Genomic DNA, 20351 nt, shown 5'->3' on the forward strand with positions numbered 1-20351 from the left:
GGATGTTGCTGAAATGCAGCACAGGATTGCAGCATAGGATGGCAGTACTTCAGAAGGCAAAGTGATGCAGAATGTACATTACTATAATTCATTAAACAATTTGGTATGATGCATGATCAAATTACTGGTAACCATGGGGGGGGGAATTTTCTCTGCCCTTTGTCCTCCTATTTTTAACTTCTTACAAAGAATTTCCATATATAAAATCAGGATGCAGAATGTCACCCCAGGCCTAATCCAAACCTAGTGTTGTTTCAGTTTTAATCCTACAAAGAAAATGCAGACGTCTCATGTTGCGAAAATCTTTGCAGGCTGCAATAATCCAAGAGAGATTGATTGCTATGAGGATACAATTTGATATGACAGAGCAGCAAGAAATGTGATTGGAACCAGGATAATTTCTTAAGAAAGCACTCTGCAAATGCTCTCCTAGGTCATGTTTACACACCCATATTTAACCTTGAACTATTCTTTTGGGTGGGTTGGATCTCTGACGAGGATTTTCAGGGTTATCACAAGATTATGTTTCTTAGGAGTGTGATAAAGTGATGACCAGGATTTGTAAAATTAATTCATATTTATAATGTAGAAATACTGTTAAGGTAGGTGTTGGAGTACCTGAAGACCTGGCTGAATCAAACATCTGGATTTTACTGTAGGGAACAACTGTATGGGTACTGGTAGCTTTCAAACTTTTAATAACTGTTGTCTTTACATGTGTAATTCTGTAGTGGCTGCAGAGATCTTACAATTTCAGTTCATTTAGCAGCAGTAATGAGTTATTGGCCTCTGCAGCCACAACAGATGCTGTGATTCACCAGCAGTTTGACCTCACCACCAGAGGTGCACTCCATTGTCTCTTGTAATTTAAGGGTCCTTCATTAGTTTTGGATTAAAATATATCCTTGGATTTGAATTAGTTATATGTGGCAAGGAGCATATAGCTGACTCCAGAATGAACTATATTACATTTTTCTTCCACATTTCTTCCCAAGAAGCTCAAGGCAATGCATATACTTCTCTCATTTCCCACATCACCTTCTGAATAACCCTTCAAGGTAGCTCAGGCTGAAAAACTGGCCCAAAGGCACCCTGTGGGTTTCATGGCTGAGTGGAGATTTAGCTTGATCTCATTGGTTCGACTGCAGGTCTTTGACTAGTAGACCACATCATCTGTCACCACACACCTGCTACACACTTGTGTACAATGTCATGCTTGGAAGTAGATACAGAAGTATCATGGGCCTTCTGCAGTGTGTAGACATCAGGTGTGCTGAATCAACCTTCTGAAACCCGAGAGAGGCTCTTTCTGGGAGTGGCAGAAATTGTTTGTAGTCTCACACACTGTAGGTGGTGGTCTATTAATTCCAGCATCCTAAGAACAGGACTGGACTTCAGGATATAACTGATTAGAGCCTTTGCTCTTGTCTGGCATCTTGTTCCATATGCATCATGTCTCTCAGTACAGCTATAGTTGCTTCTGGAATAAAACAGAACTTCTGCATGATCGTGGACTGATTTTGCACCCTCGGATCCACTCCTTCCTTGTTCTCTTGCTACAGGTCTGTTTACATGATGAAAGTTTGAGTGAGTGGTGTACTGACACCTTGACAACACCTTCATCACTTTGTTTGTGCAGTAGATTTTGCAGTTTCCCATAACCGAAAGCAAACCCACAGCAGGTGAAAATGTGGAAGAACAGAGGTTTGCCCACAAGCTACTGGAATTTATTGCTTGTGTAACCAAACCTGAGGCAAGCCTATTGACTTGGATTAAGAACTGCAATTTAATAGTCCTGTTAACTACAGCATCTTTGGATTTTTTGTAAATGGGACCTGATGAAATCACAGGCTTGCGTTTTCTTTAGTTATCTAAATACTTTGATGCTTTGCCTGGGGAAGGTTGACTTTGCTTTGACATAAGTAATTTTTCTTGTCTCTATTTATTATGTGCTGAAATGTCTCCTAGGGTAGTTGACATATTGTTTTAAATTGCTACAGAAGACGATGCTGTGCTGTAGCTAGGTAAGGGAAGGGTTCATTTGAGGTTTTGTTCATTGTAAACAAACTGAAGGCAGAGATGGTGGATCGCTCTTCCCCCTATATAGTTTAACTACCTTGAAATCTCAATTGAGGTTTTAAATGTGCTATAAATTATGTAACATAATCAATATAAGTATGTAGGAGCTGGAGATGCTAAAGACCTCCTGGGTCAGCTTTTTCGCCACTCTTGACGATGCAGAATTGTTACCTACTATAGATTCTTCCAGGACTTGTCCACTTCAATTGCAGTGTATCTTGCACTGATGTTCCCCCCCTCCCAGCGGTCTTCAGGCGTCTGTTGTGCAAAGCAATAGATCTTGAAATACCTGAATGCTTCCTGTTGTTAAACACCTTGGTGAGATTCTTTTGGCAAGAACTTTACATTTATGGTCCCTATTACTTAGTGGCTCAACCACTACTACTTGGCAATGGAGCCAACTGTATTTTGGCCTCTGCTCCACAAAGAGTTTTCGTGAGAAGCAAACAAGGGAAATCAGTTTCCTGATCAACAAGTACATCGGAGAAGTTGGAAATGCTGTAATGAGGAACACAGGCTATGATTTCCTTATGATGATACTATCCTTAGAAAATGCTATCCTGATACATTTTTGTTCGTGTTTCATATTCTCATTTAAAGTGCCATAGGACTTTGGGATACATGGGTTCAATGCTGATGATCTCCACAAATGTATTAAGTCCAAGTAAAGCATGCTTTGGCCTCTCAGGGGTAAGAACCAGAGTCAGGACTGGCGTGTTGTGCTTAATAATGCTCAGTCCTATATATAATTTCTGTTTCCTTTGTTTCTGATTGTAAATGAGACCACCAGACTTTGGAGTCCAGGACTCAACCTTCCATGCCTTTAAGCTAAAATTTAAATTGCTGTTATAGCTTGAATTTTCCTCTGTTGGGTAGCTGAAATCGGACAGCAGCAGTTTTATCCTCTTCAGAAGTAAACCCCACTGAGTTCAGTATGAATGACTTCCAGGTAAACATGTATAAAACTGCTTTACAGAGCAATCCTAACCATGTCTGCTCAGAAACAAGTTGAATTCAGTGGGGCTTACTCCCAGATCAGTAAGGTTAGCCTTGCAGCCTTAGTTGTCTTCCTAATCACATTCCACTTTTGTCCAATAGACTTTTTAGGAAGTAAGGAGCATTAAGCATGATTCACTTTCAACATTGATATGTCTTCAAATTTGTCCCCTCTATCACTTCTAGTAATCCAAACATTTACCTGCGCGAAGCCTCATTTAATTCAGTATGACTTATTTCTGAATCACATGATTAGGATTGTGCTGTAGCGCATTGAAGTACTAAAATGAATTTTTGTTTCTTTGTTGTAGCAGACTGAAACAGCAACTGCCCCTCTAGAATTTGTGTTTTTGCAATGGGACCTTACGTTGAAGGGCAGGTTATAAATGCAGTGAATGACATGGAAAAGGAACAGTGTGAAAGACAAACATTTCTTTGCCTACTAATGGAAATCCCCACTGGGCCACCTTGGGCCAGTAATTCCCTCTCAGCCTTACCTATCTAACAGGATTGTGGGATTAAATGAGGAGGGGGGAAAGCATATACACCACCACGAGCCCCTTGGAGAAAAAGGTGGGAAATAAATGCAATAAATAAAAATATATCAATAAAATGCAGTCAGGATTATTTGAAGAAAAATGTCCCAATTCTTTGCAGAGTTTTAATATCTAACCCTAACTGGGAGGGGCAGGGGACTGGAGCAGAATACAAGAACCAAATGTGGCTTCATTGTTCTGTGCTCCTGTGCTGTGTTGAAAGGAATCTTCTGTTTAGGTATATACCGTATTTTTCGCCCTATAGGACGCACCGGCCCATAGAATGCACCTAGATTTCCTTTTATTTTATTTCCCCCTCCCCCAGGCGCGGGGCCCCCAGAACATGCGTGCAGCTTTGGCATGGCTCTGGGAGCTTGCGGGGCTGGAGGAGGGGGAAGCCCCCCGCCAGCCTTCAAACCAAGTCGGGGGACAGCGGGAAAGGCGAGCTGCGCCTCTCCCGCTGTCCCCTGAGTTTGCAGGGCTGGCGACGGGGAGGAGCAGGCTTCTCCCCCCGCCAGCCTTCTAACCAAGTCGGGGGACAGCTGGAAAGGCGCGCTGCGCCTCCCGCTGTCTCCCGAGTTTGCGGGTCTGGCGGTGGGGCTCTCCTGAAGCCTGGAGAGCGAGAGGGGTCGGTGCGCACCGACCCCTCTCGCTCTCCAGGCTTCAGCGAAAGCCTGCATTCACCTCATAGGACGCACACACATTTCCCCTTCATTTCTGGAGGGGAAAAAGTGCGTCCTATAGGGCGAAAAATGCGGTATCTCAAATATTAAGAACTTAGCAGTTTGCAAAATCTGAATAGATGCTTCTATCATTTGTACCAAATTGCTCTTCAGGTGTTACCTTGCAGCTCTTGTATTTTGCTGCCCCCCCCCCCCCGCGGATCTGCCCTGCCCTGGATTATTTTATCCTGAAAACCTTAAGTGAAATGCTTGTAATGCCTTAAACAGTCCTCCCCACCATGAAATGGTTCTTGAGTTTATTCTATCAATTGTATAGCTTGTGGTGGTTAGTAGAATATTATGCCAGATTGCCCCACCTTTAAATTTCCAAAGCTATTTTCACTTCACAGCTGGTAATCCATCAAAGTCGTGGGCTTGCTTGCACGGTTGCTCCTCCCACCCTCCGCAAGGTGTTGCAGAACTGGAAGATGAATACAAGAGAAGCATCGCTGCTTATTATGAGGCATTATAAAAAATTCCAAATGCTATGAGTTATCTCACCTGAGGAAAAATCTATAAAATGGCACTGCTGAATTTTAGCAAAATTAACCAAGCATAACTATCTGGTTCTAGTCTCACAGCTAATAACATTAATTATAGTCATCATTCTTTGCTGTAGGGCGAGTTCTAAAAATAATTGAACACAGATTGCCTAATTCCTACTCTACCTTCTAGTTTGCGTGGGGTGTATGTTAAACATTATAAAGAATGGTGCAGCTTTTCCACAGTCTCATTGCATGGTTATGGGAATGTTCTTAAAGTGCTTCATTAAGCTATGACTTTTGTTCCAGGTCTGATTTACCTGGTGTGTTCTCATAATCATTAACGTGGATTAGCACTCCACCCTTTTTAACCACTAGAGAAGAACAGAGAGGAAACTTCCCTTTTATTAGCTAATATATGTTTCTATCAACCTGCCCTTTATGGCAAACCACTTTCAATCCTATATAGTTATCTCAGTTTTACCCACACAGCAGCCTTTTTCGAGGGCAGGTTAGACTGAGACAATTAATGGAAGGTAACTCTGGTAACTGTGTTCCAAAGCCTACTTTCTTTGGAGTAAGCCCCACTGAATGCAGTCAGAAGAATTGACATGTACAGGCATCAGTTCTCTAGGATTTCTGTTGGACATTCCCAGCTGTACTTCCTGTTCCTGGGAAGTGAACCTGGGACCTTCTGCATGCTGGACAGAAGCCACACCACCGAGATACAGCCTCTCCCCACAACTTCCATATGTGGAAGTTGGTTTTGTTGTGTGAAGGGTTTTTATTTGTCTCACCTCCTGTTTCTCTCTAGCTTTTCCATCACTATATTGCCTGCTGTCCCGAAGCGAAATATCCTCTTTTGCTTACATTGCAGCCTTATTGTGCGCTAACAAAATTAAAAAATCCTTCCAGTAGCACCTTAGAGACCAACTAAGTTAGTTATTGGTATGAGCTTTCGTGTGCATGCACACGTCTTCAAATACACTGAAACAGAAATCACGCGGTGGATAATCCTACTGGCCAGATGGCATGGCATGTATAAGGAGAGAGCTCTTGCTGCAGGATAGAGATAATCTGTAGGTTGTCGCTTGTAAATCATCCAGTGGGGATGCCGACTCCCAGACTGACTTTTAAGCAAACGATAAAGCCTGATAGAATGAATCAATTAAGACATCGAACCATGTTGCCTGGAAATATTGAGGCACCACCTGCAGAGCCCATGACTTTGGAGCAAAAAACCTGATCCATGTGTTCCAACTGCTAGGTGAGGAAGGCCACTGGAAAGCTAAACTGTGCAAGGGCCATTCTGTGTGATAAGCTCTTTGTGGGTGCCTGTGCATCATGTATTTGGCAGTATTCATCAACCAAACTATCAAAGATGGACGGGTAAGGGCAGTTTAGGTGGTACCTGAGTAATGTAAGGGTCACAACAGTGTGTGCTGCTTTAGCACTTTTCTGGGAAGGTGGAAGATCTGACTTAATTTCCCACGTGCAGGGAATCCTTTTTTCTTTTCTTTTTTAAACGTGTTGGAGCATTTCATCAAGCAGCTGTCCTACTGTATTCTGGAATAGTATAGTCCAGGGAGGACTGTATCATGTGCTATTACTGCACATTTGAATTGGTACCAGGTGTGGATTCTGTTTTCAAACACTTGGGCTTTCTAAAAGAAGCCTAGCTTAGCACTTTAGACAGCTTGAAGACAAGTTACAGTGAGAATGTTTATTTGCTGCTTCTCTCTCGATAGAAAATTCTGATGGCTTTTGTTTCACTGTGCAGTGTTTTTAAAAAGAGGTAGAAAATGAAAATTGGCCACTTGCTTCCATCTTCTGTTGGGCATTACTAAGTGGCAAATAAACTTGTCTGATTTAGCTGCCTAGTTAGTTAATGTACTTCACTCACCTGTTGCTTACTTGGAGAAGAACTTCAGTGCACAGTCTAAGAGCTCAGTTGCTGTCAGCACATTTTGCAATGAGAAAATGCAACAGAGATCTTTCTGCAAGGTGACTTCAGTATGGATTTGCTAGGTATTAAATCAAAGTCCCTCTGCCCTGAATCATATGGGTCAGTGGGCTGCTTTAGTAAAGGCTTGCCAATTTCTATAGCCTATTCTCACAAGGCTGTGATGTAGCCAATGCTCCATCTGGCTGCCTCTGGTTTTTCCAGTCTGGTAGATAAAACGCCTTATTTGCATTACTGTAAAGTGGTGTAACAGAACAATTGGCAGCCCATCTTCCAAATTCTTAGAAGTATTTTTACTTACTTCTAAGTATTTTACTTAGAAGTATTTTTACAGACGCGGGTGGCGCTGTGGGTTAAAGCCTCAGCGCCTAGGACTTGCCGATCGAAAGGTCGGCGGTTCGAATCCCCGCGGCGGGGTGCGCTCCCGCTGCTCGGTCCCAGCGCCTGCCAACCTAGCAGTTCGAAAGCACCTCCGGGTGCAAGTAGATAAATAGGGACCGCTTTCTAGCGGGAAGGTAAACAGCGTTCCGTGTGCTGCGCTGGCTCACCAGATGCAGCTTGTCACGCTGGCCACGTGACCCGGAAGTGTCTCCGGACAGCGCTGGCCCCCGGCCAATAGATGTGAGATGGGCGCACAAACCCCAGAGTCTGTCAAGACTGGCCCGTTCGGGCAGGGGTACCTTTACCTTTACCTATTTTTAAACACCACATTCTAGTGACAGCCTTCTCTTGGAACGGAAAGCATGTGTGGCGCTGCTCAAGATCTTTTGTTTGCTGGCTGGTGGAAAGGGGAATTTTAAAATAGAAAAGGAATTTAGTTCATGTATTGCCTTTCTGATTTAAGATAGGAGGTTCTGTATTCTTGCAAGTGGTAAACATTACAGTGCAGGAATGGGGAACCTCAGGCTTCAAGGGCAAATGTGGCCCTCCAGGCCTCACTATGTGGCCCTTGGCACTTTTCCAAGGCCATGCCCCCTTTTTCTGGCCCACAACGCTCACTGGTCCTGTTCCGCCACCTCCTCAAGTTCCTTGAACTGTGATAATGCCTCTTTCTTGCCTGAGTGGATAATATAATGTGTGCCTGTGGAAGTAAGAGAGAGAGAATCTCTGATTTTTGTCTTGCTGGAATGTACCCTGCTGTGCAGAGGTGTCACATCTGTTGTTCCTACCCACTTTTTGCCCCTGGCCCTGCCTATCCCTGGCATGCAGCCCCCAGAACATTGCCCACCCACTAACATGGCCCTCAAGCTGGAAAATAGTTGCTAACCTTGCTATGTATCGTGCTAAGAAAGACATTGCTTAGTTCTTGGATGACTTCGTGGGTCAGTTGTATATTTTTTTAGGGCCCTTTAATATTTTTACATGGGCACGCTTTCTTTTTTGCCTTTCACATATCAATACATTGCTGTTTCTAATTAAAATGCAGTCTATTTATTTACATCATTCAAAACCCGCTCTTCATTTTTGACGCAATCCCAGAGCGAGGAGCAACATTAGAACGTAATAAAACAACAGATACAGCTGAAAGAAAAAAACAGACAGTACGGTAGCGCACAGATGCCTCAATCTAGGCAAGGGGCATCGCTTCACGATGACAAGCAGGTCTTTGCAAAAGCACAGCAGTTGCACCTGCCAAAGAGGCAGGATTGGGCCTCAGCTTCTTTCCCTGTCTACACCCTGGTGGCAAATGTGTGTTCACCACTTTGCAGTGTCATGGGTGAAGCAGGTTGTATTCTGAGAGACTCTCTTTTCATCTCTGCACCAGGGATGGTGGCCTTCCAGATCTTCTTGGGTTCCCATCATTCCTGATCATTGGCCATGCTGGCTGGGGGTGAGCCTGAGAGTCCAGCAGCATCTGGAGAACCACTGGTCCCCCAGCTCTTCTTTTACGAACTAAAGTTTTTACTACTGTGTTTTAATGTAACCTGCCTTGGGACCTTAGGGGCCTGTGAATAAAAACAATGAAACCAAAACATGGTTAATTTCAATGGGACCTGAGCAGACACAAAGCACAGTCTGCAGATCTGGTTGGCAGATCAAATTATTATTTTGGATGTTCTTACCAGCTCCGTTCCATACCAGAAGCTCCCATTGTCCTTTCCGTCGCTTTGTGGAGAGTGCTAAAGGCTAGTGTGTTCAGAAAATGGAGAGGAGGTTTTTTTACACAAACAAAGGAGCTGCACTTGATACAGAGCTGTAATTTTGTCTGAATAATTAAGGCCCTGTGAAGCTGAGCGTTTAAAGTTATCCAAGCAGAGGAAACCCCCTTGGAAACAGTGTGTTTAAGAACCTTTTAGTGTAATAAGCTGATTGTCAGGATCCATCCTTTGGGCTCTGGGGACCTGACACCTGACCCAGCCGTCTCCAGTCATTGCCCAACTCTTGGGAGGGTGAATGACAAGCAGCTATGAGATTGTTTTACAGGCTTGGAGTTCAGGGAGTAATATATACACCGGCAGGACTCTCTGGCTCTTTGTGAAGCTGAACTACTGGGGCTAGATTTCAGACAGGAGGGACTTGTTGTCTTGCAAGTAACCCCTCCGTTTCTTATCGGGAGTCCATCGGAAAGCAGGGACAGCTGTCCTGAATTTTGATTGCCTCCGTGACCATATCAGGGACTTGTTTATGAGGTCAGTAAAATGCATCCAAGCCAAAAATGACAGTTAAATCAAAGCTTAAGACCCCTGCCGGGAGTGACAACATGGCCTAGAAATGCTGACCTTTGCCATGGCGCACTGAGTCCTGGAAGCCTTTGGAGCAGGTCCTTAAGAAGTACTGTGTCTCAATTAGATGGGCCTGAAGCATGGCCACCTTCCATCCCCAAAAGCTGAGGCAGGTGCGTAAAAGCCGTACTGAAACATGACAAAACTGCAGAAGAAGAATTGGGACTCTAGCCTGGGTTGGTGGCATAGATATTCCTCAGCTATTCCATCTGGAGTTAAGCTAGCCAGCCGCATGCTTCATTCATTGCCTGCCTGACCTGCACTTGTGGCCTATAAATCTTCAGAGAGAAATTACTTCTAGAATCAAGCGATTGCTCAACCCAGCTTTCTACGCCAGTTATATATCAACAGTACTTTTTTTTTCATCCCTTGGGGGCCGCTCACCTCTACACAGTTCCATCTTTATTTCAGACATTGTGATATGTTGATCTATCATGATGTTTAGCTGGTGGTATTGAGGGCACTGCTACCCACTCCTGCTCCTTTGGGCATAACAGTTATTTTAATATTCTCTCATGTACCGTATTTTTCGCCCTATAGGACGCACTTTCCCCCCTCCAAAAATGAAGGGGAAATGTGTGTGCGTCCTATGGGGCGAATGCAGGCTTTCACTGAAGCCTAGAGAGCGAGAGGGGTCTGTGCGCACCGACCCCTCTCGCTCTCCAGGCTTCAGGAAGCTATCCGCAAGCCTTGGGAGCCCGGCAGGAGTTCCCACCGGGCTCCCAAGGCTTGCGGACAGCAGCCTGCAGCACGAAACCTGGGGAGCGCAGTGGATTGCACCCTGGGCTTCGGGCAGATGTCCGCAAGCCTTGGGAGCCCGGCGGGAGTTCCCGCCGGGCTCCCAAGGCTTGCGGATAGCAGCCTGTTCTGGGGGCTGGAGTCGGGGGAAGCTCGGACTTCCCCCGCCCCAGCCCCGTGCCTGGGGGTGGGGAATTTTTCTCTCTCTTTATTTCCCCTCCAAAAAACTAGGTGCGCCCTATGGGCCGGTGCGCCCTATAGTGCAAAAAATAGGGTAACTTTCTGGCTTGTATATGATGCTTGCCGTGCAGTGGCTGGTGCCTGACAGCCATCAAGTGTGTGTGTGTGTGTGTGAGAGAGAGAGAGAGAGAGAGAGCGCTCTCTCACTACTGTGGTGATATTGTGTTGAAACTTTTAACACCATTGCTGAGTACTCCTTACAAAAGCTGGTGGTATGTCGGCATGGAAGCTTTCCACCGAATAGTGGTATTTATTTGTTTATTTCATAACATTTATGTACCACTCGATTGCAGTAAATAACATCAAAGTGGCTTACAGACGTTCCAGATGCCAACCTCATCTTGGCCATAATGACCATGGCATGGAGTAGCCAACATACCAAGGCTGTTGCGATGAGAGACAGGTCTAGCGCAGGCCTCAGATAAGAAGAGTTTTCGGTGTGTGCGCGAAGGAAGCTGTTACAGAGGTTTAAATGTTAAGGAGCTTGCATTGTTTCATACCAACAAAGCTCTCTCTGTGTGTATCTATTTGGCTGCTTCTGCTTTTGCTTTTGGGCGGCATCTGTAGTACAACAAAGGACAGGTGTCAATGCAGCAACTGGGGGAGAGTTGGGAGTGCCATGAAATAATGCTCAGAACAAGAACGCCTGAGGAGCAGCTAGCCAGGAGGTCAGGATGGCCTTACGAACCCTATAAGGCCACGACCTTCTGGGATTTGTTTTAGTCATAATACCAAATGTAGCACCTATTTCCTCAAACCCAGTGAATGGGAAATGAAAACAGCTACTTGAAGTCTCCTTAACATAAAGATTACGTCCAGAGAATGAAAGATTGATAGCCACAGGCTCAGATTTCCTGTCAGGAGGACAGAGTGACTTGACATACTCAGGAGGGCATTCATTTCAGGGTTCATGTATTATTGATCCAGCTGGTGATGGGACGACATGAGATGATGGAGGAAAAGATGCTCATACTAAAACTTGGTCCACTCTTCTCCTGGTGTGGGGTACGTGTGAAAATATGATGCGATCACAGTTGTAAACAGTGAATTGGTATAGCAGGAGTAGACTCAGGCAAATATGTCATAAATGTCAGGATATATTCATGCCCAGTTCAGATTACAACAGGCAGGCGTGTCAAAATACATAATGAGGAAAAAACAGTTAATGACAGAATATGCCAAATGAGAATAATTGCATACTCTTCCAATCTTTGCTTTAAATCAAGGTTCTCATTTGGGAATTCATATTGTTATCATTAATTTATCTATCACTTACATGCCAGAGTGACTTGTAAGCAGTTTCCAACTATGAAATCAATTATAAAATACATACATAATTAAAATACACAACAAAACAACAATCATGTCCTTCCTGAACAGGCATATGTGGTAACCGGTTGCTATAACAATGGAAACATATCGGTTAGCAACTAAATAAAGGCTTTACAGGGAATCCACTGGTGCGCACGATCCAAACTCTTGGTCATCCAGTCCATGTGCAATTGCTGAATTACATCTCCTTACAGACGATGGGCTGTTTGTTTGTTTGTTTGTTTGCTTGTTTAGTGCTCTCTGCTCACCTGCAAGGAAACTAAGTCTGCACAATTCCTTTCAAGCTAAAGAACAACACCAAGGATAAGGGCAGGAAATGCCCCCTGGCACCGTAAAGGCATCAGGTTATTTCTGCTCCTGACAGAAGACTTGAATGTGATATTTATTGTGATAAACTTTTGCAAGTCTCTTTGAGAAATACAGTGGTAGCTACCCCAGTGTCACCCAGATATGTTGAACTCCAACTTCTATCAGCCCCAGCCAGCATGGCCATTGGGCAGGGATGATGGGAGTTGCAGTCTAGCTGGAAGACCTGAGCAGGATTTAAGTATTCTATGTAAGTAAGTAAGTAAAAAAAAATATAGTCGTCTGCTTCCTGTTCTGTTTTTGATCTTCTACTCCCAGTCTTACAGATATCTATTCTGATCCACAGTAGTTCCTGGGGGGTGGGACTTTTTAACTGCTTGCATATCTTGGGGTCTTCGAAGCAGAGTAAATAATTTTCCTTGGGCCACATCCGTGCTAAAACAGAGGGTTTTGATGTCCTGTGATATGGAATAGATATGGCCTCTGGTGGTGGCTGGAGTTGATGAACCTGAGCCGTGCTGAGTGACGGCTCCTGCAGCCTTTCAGAGTTCCTCTGTATTAATAAGAGAAATTGTCATGGCTTCCTTTTGTAAAGCAACTCAAAAGGGTATCTTTGGAACGTTCACTCTCCACCTTTACAGCTGGCATTGTGTGTTAAGGTTCTCTGTTACTAAGTCTGATTAAAACTCTCCAGATTACAAAGGACGCTTGTAATGAGCATTGGCAGCACAATACTGGGAAGCTTGGATCTAGTCAGGACCAAATAATTAATCCCTGTTTAATGCTGTGCTAGATATCTTGCAGGCTGAGCAGTATCTTCCTTAGAAATAGGCATCTGATATGAGTGTACAAATCTACAGAACATACTAGAGAAGTAAGCTCCTAAGGTCACAGTTCTGGGCATTACATTTGACATTTGCCTGTAGGGCAAATATTTTAAGTTGTTGCATTTCGATTTAGGATTTGGGGATGGGGGGGGCTGCTCCCAGAAGGAAAATCATTCCATGTTACTATCATGTTGTAGGGTCCTGTGAAAAGATAAAGTCTGTCTCCTGAAAACAAAGGGAGGAACTGCATCCTTAAAAGCAGAGGAATGGATGAGGAATTTCTTGAAAGGTGATGCTCCCAGCCTTTGCAGGAAAATGTTTCGCTTGGGTGGGGCAGCACTCCTCTTAAAACTCACCCCCACAAGCAATATATTTACACACACAATGATGTCCCCAGGGCCATTGAATGGTTAATTCTACTCAAGCACACTAGCAGTTGTGGCTTGCTTATGTACTGTTGCTGCAGCATCGCAGAGAGAAACACAAAAGACGGAGCAGGGAAAGGATGAGGGAAACCAAGGACTCGCCAGCTGCAAAGTGCCTACTACTACAACAGTATGGGCTGTTGAGCTTGGGTTTTTTTTGGGGGGGGTGGTGGAAAGAAGCAGGTTCACTCTTGGTCTGTGCAGGTGTAAGAGACCAATGTCTTAGGAAAGTGGAGACTTACTGCAGGCTTCTGTGAAGCACAACTTCTCCAGCTCTATTTCCAGCAAACTGGGGCCAAGAGCATTGCACCTGAGGAATAAGGAAAGCTGTGTCAGCTGTAGAGGCTAGTGGTGCTTCAACTCTCAGCCAATGTGTCTTGAGTCACACCCAAAGGGGAGAGGAGTATAGGAAGCTGCCTTGCACCAGTCAGACACTTGGTCTACACCAGGGTTTCCCAAACCTGGGTCTCCAGCGGTTTTTGGACTACACCTCACATCATCCCTAGCTAGCAGGACCAGTGGTCATGGATGATGGGAATTGTAGTCCAAAAACAGCTGGAGATCCAAGTTTGGGAAACCCTGATCTACACAGACAATAGCTCTCCAGGCTTTCAGGTAGGCAGGAGTCTTTCCACAGTCCTCCTTGGAGATGCTGAGACCTTTTACATGCCAAGCATGTTCTCTTCCACTGAGCTAAGGCCCTTCTCAAACAGCATTGTGGGCTGTGACTGTGAGAGAGAACCAGAAGAAGCTGTGTATGATAAAGTAAACCAGTGTGTGTTCACTTATGCACACAGCCAGAAGGGGGAAGTCCAGCTGTTAGGAGCAAGCAGTGACAATGCCTTTTAAGGTATTGTCACACACAGGCTTACATAGTTTTTCCTTTGCATCAGGCTGTATGAGTAATGAAAAATCTCGATTGGTAAAAGTATATATTTGATTGCTTTGCTGCTTTGTGTGGTGAAATGCTTGTTTTGGAGTTCATTGCATGGCCAATAAGATCAGCAAGGGTACATAGAAGGAGATAATCATGTAGGGATTTAGCATGAGCTAGCAAGGGTAGCCAATGTGGTGCCCTCCAAATGTTAGGAGACAACCCCTATATTCCCTGCCCCATAGCCATGCTGGCTGGCGCTGATGGGATTTGAAGTTCAGCAGCATTTGGAGGGCACCATGTTGGCTTTCCCTGAGTTAGTTTCATAGGTTAAAATGAATACTAGTGTATTGCATTAGTATTTAGGAGGCAGTTGAGAGCCACCTTTAGATCCTGGAGCAATTGACTCCTCAGGAGGTGCCTCATCCAAAGGCACTCCTCTGCAATCTGTACCATTTGTAGCCCCAGGTAGATTCTAAGATCAGCACTGCAGATCAGTGCTGTGCGTTTATCTATCTTGTATTGGCAAAACATCACACAAGTTAATCTGTACCAAAGGTTTGCAGCCTTCTTTCCCAGCTGCTGCCATAACTGGAAGATTCAGCCAGGACAGGCTGTGACTGGCGAGATCAGAGTGAACAAGTACCATCAGTGAGACATCATTTCCCAAGACTTGCCTGGGCAGAGCCTGCAAACTGCCATTACTTTGGTTTTGTTTGGATTTTGCGCCAGTTGCCAATACATCCAGGTACCATATAATCATGGTAGGCTGCAAGATCAGCGTCAGCTTCTCCAAAGTGGTCCCACAAAAAGTTGCCTATGTTGTATTTGACTCCTGAAAAATCTGATTAAGAGGTAGGGAACCTTTTTGGCTTCAAGGGTCAGATAGCCACAAGCAATGTAGAATTGAACCCTGTCCTCCTGTCCATCAGCTGACGGACAGGTGGGCATGGTTTAGAGAAAATGGCCTTGCAGGCCAGATTGGACTCCAGTGGGCCAGAGGTTCCCCAGCTCTAATCTAATAGGATCAACAGGTTTCAGTTCCACCATGCTGATCTTGAAGCATAGATGGTGAATCATGGTAACAAATGCAGTAGCCTGGTGCAGAAATACACCTTGCTTTTCAAATCACGACAACTTCAAGAAAGCACATGCTAATGAGATTCCCTCTTAACCAGGGTTTGCCAACCTGATTCAAATGCCGGTTATGATGCAAATGTGGTGGGCTTTAGCCAAATTTGGTGCAGATATAGCACTAAACCACAGTTAAGTTTGATTAGGGAAGGGAATGGAGGGGCAATGCATGCTGGAGAGGAGTAGAGGGAGGGTGCATTCCTGAAGCCAGCTGCTGATTTGTACACCATGGTTAGCAGAGAACCAGCATTATGGGTCCAGTACACAAGTTGCGGTAAACCAAAGTATAACTTACTGGCACAGCGTTGGTGCCTAAAGAGGTTCTCACGCCCACTGTGCTTCCTCCTTTTTTTAACTGTGCAAAACTGCAGCTAAGTCAAACTGGGGTTCATGCTTGAGGTCTCTTCTCCTTAGTCATGACCAAGTCTTGTGATTAAAGAGGAGAGGCCTGTGCAACCCTTGCCTTGGAGGACACACAAGTCAGACCTTGGCTTAGGAGCTGCGCCACTCTGAGCTAAAAATTCTGGGAAGGAGTAAAGTGAGCATGATTGCATATTTGGGAGCCTCCATGCTAAGTTGTAGTTTGGCTTAGCGTTATGTGAAAATTTGGCCTCTGTCAGGTCAGAGAATCAGATGTTGTCCAGGGCTGCCTTGTTTATTCAATTATTTCAATTGTTCTAATTACACAGTGAAGCTAATGAGCCTTTAATTCCTACTTAGCTAGTTTATCTTTTACTATTGCTTGTTCTCACAGGGAAATGCATGGCCTGTAAAATGCAATTCCTGCCAGCCAGCTCACCTAGAGCTGTTGTTTGGTGAGCAGGATGAAAGGGTTTGGCAGATGACATCATCTTCTACCAAAGTAACTCAAATCCTTCCTGCCGTCCATAAAGGTGACATTATCTGTTGTTGTCGGCAACACACAACCCAACAGGTTTTTCATTTGGCAAGCATCTGCGGCCTCGCCGAGAACTTTGCTGGCTTCTCTTCTCTCGGGTTCACAGCATATTATCCTTCAAGGGTCGACATAGGACAGGCAGAGGGCGAATGCCAGAGCAGCTCCAGTTCCGATTCCTATAAATGTCTGGCTGGCTGTTTGCTTGGCAGCTCACTGGTGGGGGGGGGGGGTGTCACATGTTTCTGGTTGGGGCATCTAAAGCAAAACATCGTCATTGCAAGAGCAAAAACAGTGCTGTCTCTGCCCATCATCACCCCTAATCCCAGCAGGCTCCTTTCCCTCTGCCCTGTGTATACATCAGGATGCACTGTATATTTAATAAACTGTCACCTGAGCCCACCCTGCCTTTGCAAGCCAAACTATCTGCTAAATTTGGGATATTATGTTCGCCCAAGCCAAGTATCAAGTTCTTTCGATCACATGCGCTCCCTCCCAGCCGGTATTTAACTCTGAAACTTCTGTGAGAGTTAATACTTTACCAACACAGTTGATCAGAGCAACTGAAATCTTTCTTCTTTTTGAAAAAAAAACACTGTACTAGTTCTTTCTCCTTTTTCTTTTTCCTTTACCTTGTTTTGAAGACTGGAATAAAGTTTGGGTTTCCCTTTTCGGATCCTGATCAATATGTTTCTGATTCTTTTAGCCACAACAGAATTAAAGGATTTTTTTGCCAAGGCCCGGAACGGTTCGATCCGCCTCATCAAAATCGTCATTGAGGATGGTAAGTTTTACATTGATTTTGTGTTGTTGTCTTTTGGTGTCAGCTTCTTCAGTTGTGTACCAGTGGTAGAAAAGCAGGATACAAAATTAACAAATAAATATTTCTTCACTTCATTAATCTGGCTGCCACCAGTCAACTTGGGCAGGGTGGGTGGCCAGCCTAGAGCTACCCAGAGGAAGATTCTAGTGGAAGCTTCTGGAATGCATTACCTCAAGAATCCACACAACTTTTTATTTTAAAAGAACAGTAGGTTTTATGCTTATTTGGGGGTTTTTTGGTTGCCAGTGAAGCTTCCTTTGGAACATACTGTGAACCCCTTCATATTTTGAACAACTTTTCCCATGAGGGGGCTTGCTGATATTTTTGTGAAGCAACAGACCAGAGTCCCATTAGATGGAATAAGATACTTGCTGTCTGGCCAAAGTGAGGTGGCAGTATAGACTGTTCTGTTCCCGGGGCCATTTTCTGGGTGCTTTCAAAATTTGTCTCCTGTACAATGTAAATAAAAGGTTGTAGTCAATGTTAGCCATTGGAGTGTCTGATATGGTAGCAGTTGAAAACTTGTCTAACAAAAGAAGCATGGGGTAGAATCTAATAGGTGCCCTTGCGGTAGTGAAAGGGATTTTGATCCACTTATAGAAGAGGACAGGAAGCAATTTGCACTGATCCCCCTTCCCCTGCTCCTATTGTTCCTGAAAGCCAACTCAAGAAAGTTGAGGGACCCTCCAGAACAGGGTGGGAGAAGTCTGGGAGGTGGTGGGCTGCAGAGGGATAGGAAGATTGGCAAAAATTGTTTCCCCTGTTCTTCCATTAGGTGACTCCTCCAATAGATTCCAGCCTAATTCTCTAGTAATGACTACAGGTGCTACTGTTTTGCTTGGCTACTATGAAACGACTGTCAGCCAGTAGATAACTGAACCACTTACAGATTAATCCCTATCTAGTGTGTAGGCTTCTCCTGTGAAACTCCTTCTTTCTTTAACCCATAGTTGGGGAACCTCTGACCCTACAGATGATGCGCAACTACATCGACCGTCATCCCTGATAGGCTGCATCCACATGCCAGTTTATTCTGTTCCCTCAGTGTTTCCCTAACTGTTAAATTCCACATTGTATTTGACACAGATATGAAATAGAAGTCACTTCTGGAAATCTAAGGGAATGTAGGGGAAGTTTAGCGCTCTTTTCCATGTTAATTGCTTTTAGAAAAAATCTGTTTGCATTAACTCAGAACACTGCAGGAATGAAGTGATGAAATTTGGGGCAGTATGCCAGCATATTTCCTGCTCTTTTCATGAGGGAATAGAAGCATGCTTAGCACGACAGGCCAGTATATTGGCCAAAAGCTACAATTCTATAATGCAACAGGTACTGCAGTATGAAAGGAACCTTAGAAAATGAGACCGAAGCACTAGCATTATAATCAGATAGACTAGAGGTCAGCAAACATTTTCAGCAGGGGGCCGGTCCACTGTACCTCAGACCTTGTGGGGGGCCGGACTATATTTTTTTTGGGGGGTGTGTGAACAAACTCCTATGCCCCAGAGATGCATTTTAAATAAAAGCACACATTCTACTCATGTGAAAACACCAGGCAGGCCCCACAAATAACCCAGAGATGCATTTTAAATAAAAGGACACATTCTACTCATGTAAAAACACGCTCATTCCTGGACCGTCCATGGGCCGGATTTAGAAGGCGATTGGGCTGGATCCGGGCCTTAGTTTGCCTACCCATGAGATAGACTAATATAATATTCCCCACATCTGCATGCACCAATAATTGGTTATACTAGTGGAGACTGATTGGAGTTGGTGTCCAACAGCGGTTGGAGGGCCTAAAGGTCAGGGCTGCTGAAGTTTTACGAAATTCCACATCCTTTGTCCTGGAAAGATAGCTCAGAATCAGTCTCCAAATATTTCCCTTGTAGAAGCTAGTTTTTGGATTGGCTTACTAAAATGAAAGCATGTCAAGGCTAGACTACAGTCCTTTCTCTGTGACTTACTAGTGTACTATATGGAGGTAATATTTTGGCTGAAAAAGCATTAATTTATATGAACTTGCAGCTTCAAGTGGGATGGTCCACATACAAGTTTTATCCCTCAGGGAGAAATAGCTCTTGTTTTTTCCCAGCAAGTGATGTGTGCACCATCTTGCTTACTGGATATCACTTACATTCCTATGGGAAGTCATTCCCTTCTCTGCTCTCACTATTTTCTTCTCCTCTTTTCCTGCCGCTGCCCATCAGCTGTTTCTTCCAATTTAGTTTTATTATCACCATGACTCTCACGTGCTGGTGACTCTCATCAGCTGATGAGAATTGGGATGGTGAGATTAGTGCATGAATATGGACTGGTCAGGGGTTTTCCAGGCAAGAAGCTTAGTTATGTCTAAGGTAAAAGGTAAAGGACCCCTAGATGGTTAAGTCCAGTTAAAGGCAACTATGGGGTTGTGGCGCTCATCTCGCTTTCAGGCTGAGGGAGCCGGCGTTTGTCCACAGACAGCTTTCTGGGTCATGTGGCCAGCATGACTAAACTGCTTCTGGTGCAATGGAACTTCGTGACAGAAACCAGAGCGCACGGAAACACTGTTTACCTTCCAACCACAGCAGTAACTATTTATCTACTCACACTGGCATGCTTTCAAACTGCTAGGTTGGTAGAAGCTGGGACTCACTCCGTCACAGGGATTCGAACCACCAACCTTCTGATCGGCAAGCCCAAGAGGCTCAGTGGTTTAGACCACAGTGCCACCCACATCCCTACTTAAATAAATACTCATGATCCAAATATCTGAATTGTTCGATGGCTCCCATGAAAATTTGTACCACTAATGTAGCCAACTAATTGACTTTGGTAGTCTACAAATCTACTTGAGTTTATCCAGCATTTCAGGAAAGATGGAGATGTTGTGGTTAGTCGAAAGTTAATAGCATTTCATTGCTGGCCTTGGGAAGGTAATCTGAAGTCTGCTTCTGCTTCTAGAATTTTCCAGAAGAGGACTCTGGAACTTCTGGTTGATTACTTTGTGTGGAAAAACTGTGTGGTGCTTCAATTTCATGATCTTTAGAAAGATTATGCCTCCTAAGAAGCTTAGGATGAATCCTTGCATGTGTGTATATCTATATGTCTATGTATCTGTCGTGTCTATTGATCTAACAATTATTCTGTATATGAGAAACATGCCCTCTCTTTCCTCCTAGCATAGGTGATTCAGTGTTAGGCTTTTTAGAACCAGTGAATACTCATGGATGGATGCGGCATAGGAATCCGCACACTTAGTCATGGCTGACTT

At 44.4% G+C, this 20351-nt stretch overlaps 1 protein-coding gene across 3 annotated transcripts in view; it reads left to right on the forward strand.

Annotated features, from left to right (window-relative positions):
* The window catches only part of TWF2 (twinfilin actin binding protein 2), a 67957-nt gene that overhangs the window by 1319 nt on the left and 46287 nt on the right, over positions 1 to 20351 (forward strand). For all 3 annotated transcript variants that reach the window (XM_082214571.1, XM_082214572.1, XM_082214573.1), the window contains exon 2: positions 16979 to 17056. In XM_082214571.1, coding sequence (XP_082070697.1) covers positions 16979 to 17056 — 78 coding nt within the window. The remainder of the gene's footprint in view (positions 1 to 16978; positions 17057 to 20351) is intronic.

Source organism: Podarcis vaucheri (assembly GCF_965113315.1).
Source record: "Podarcis vaucheri genome assembly, chromosome: 2".
NCBI lineage: Eukaryota > Metazoa > Chordata > Lepidosauria > Squamata > Lacertidae > Podarcis > Podarcis vaucheri.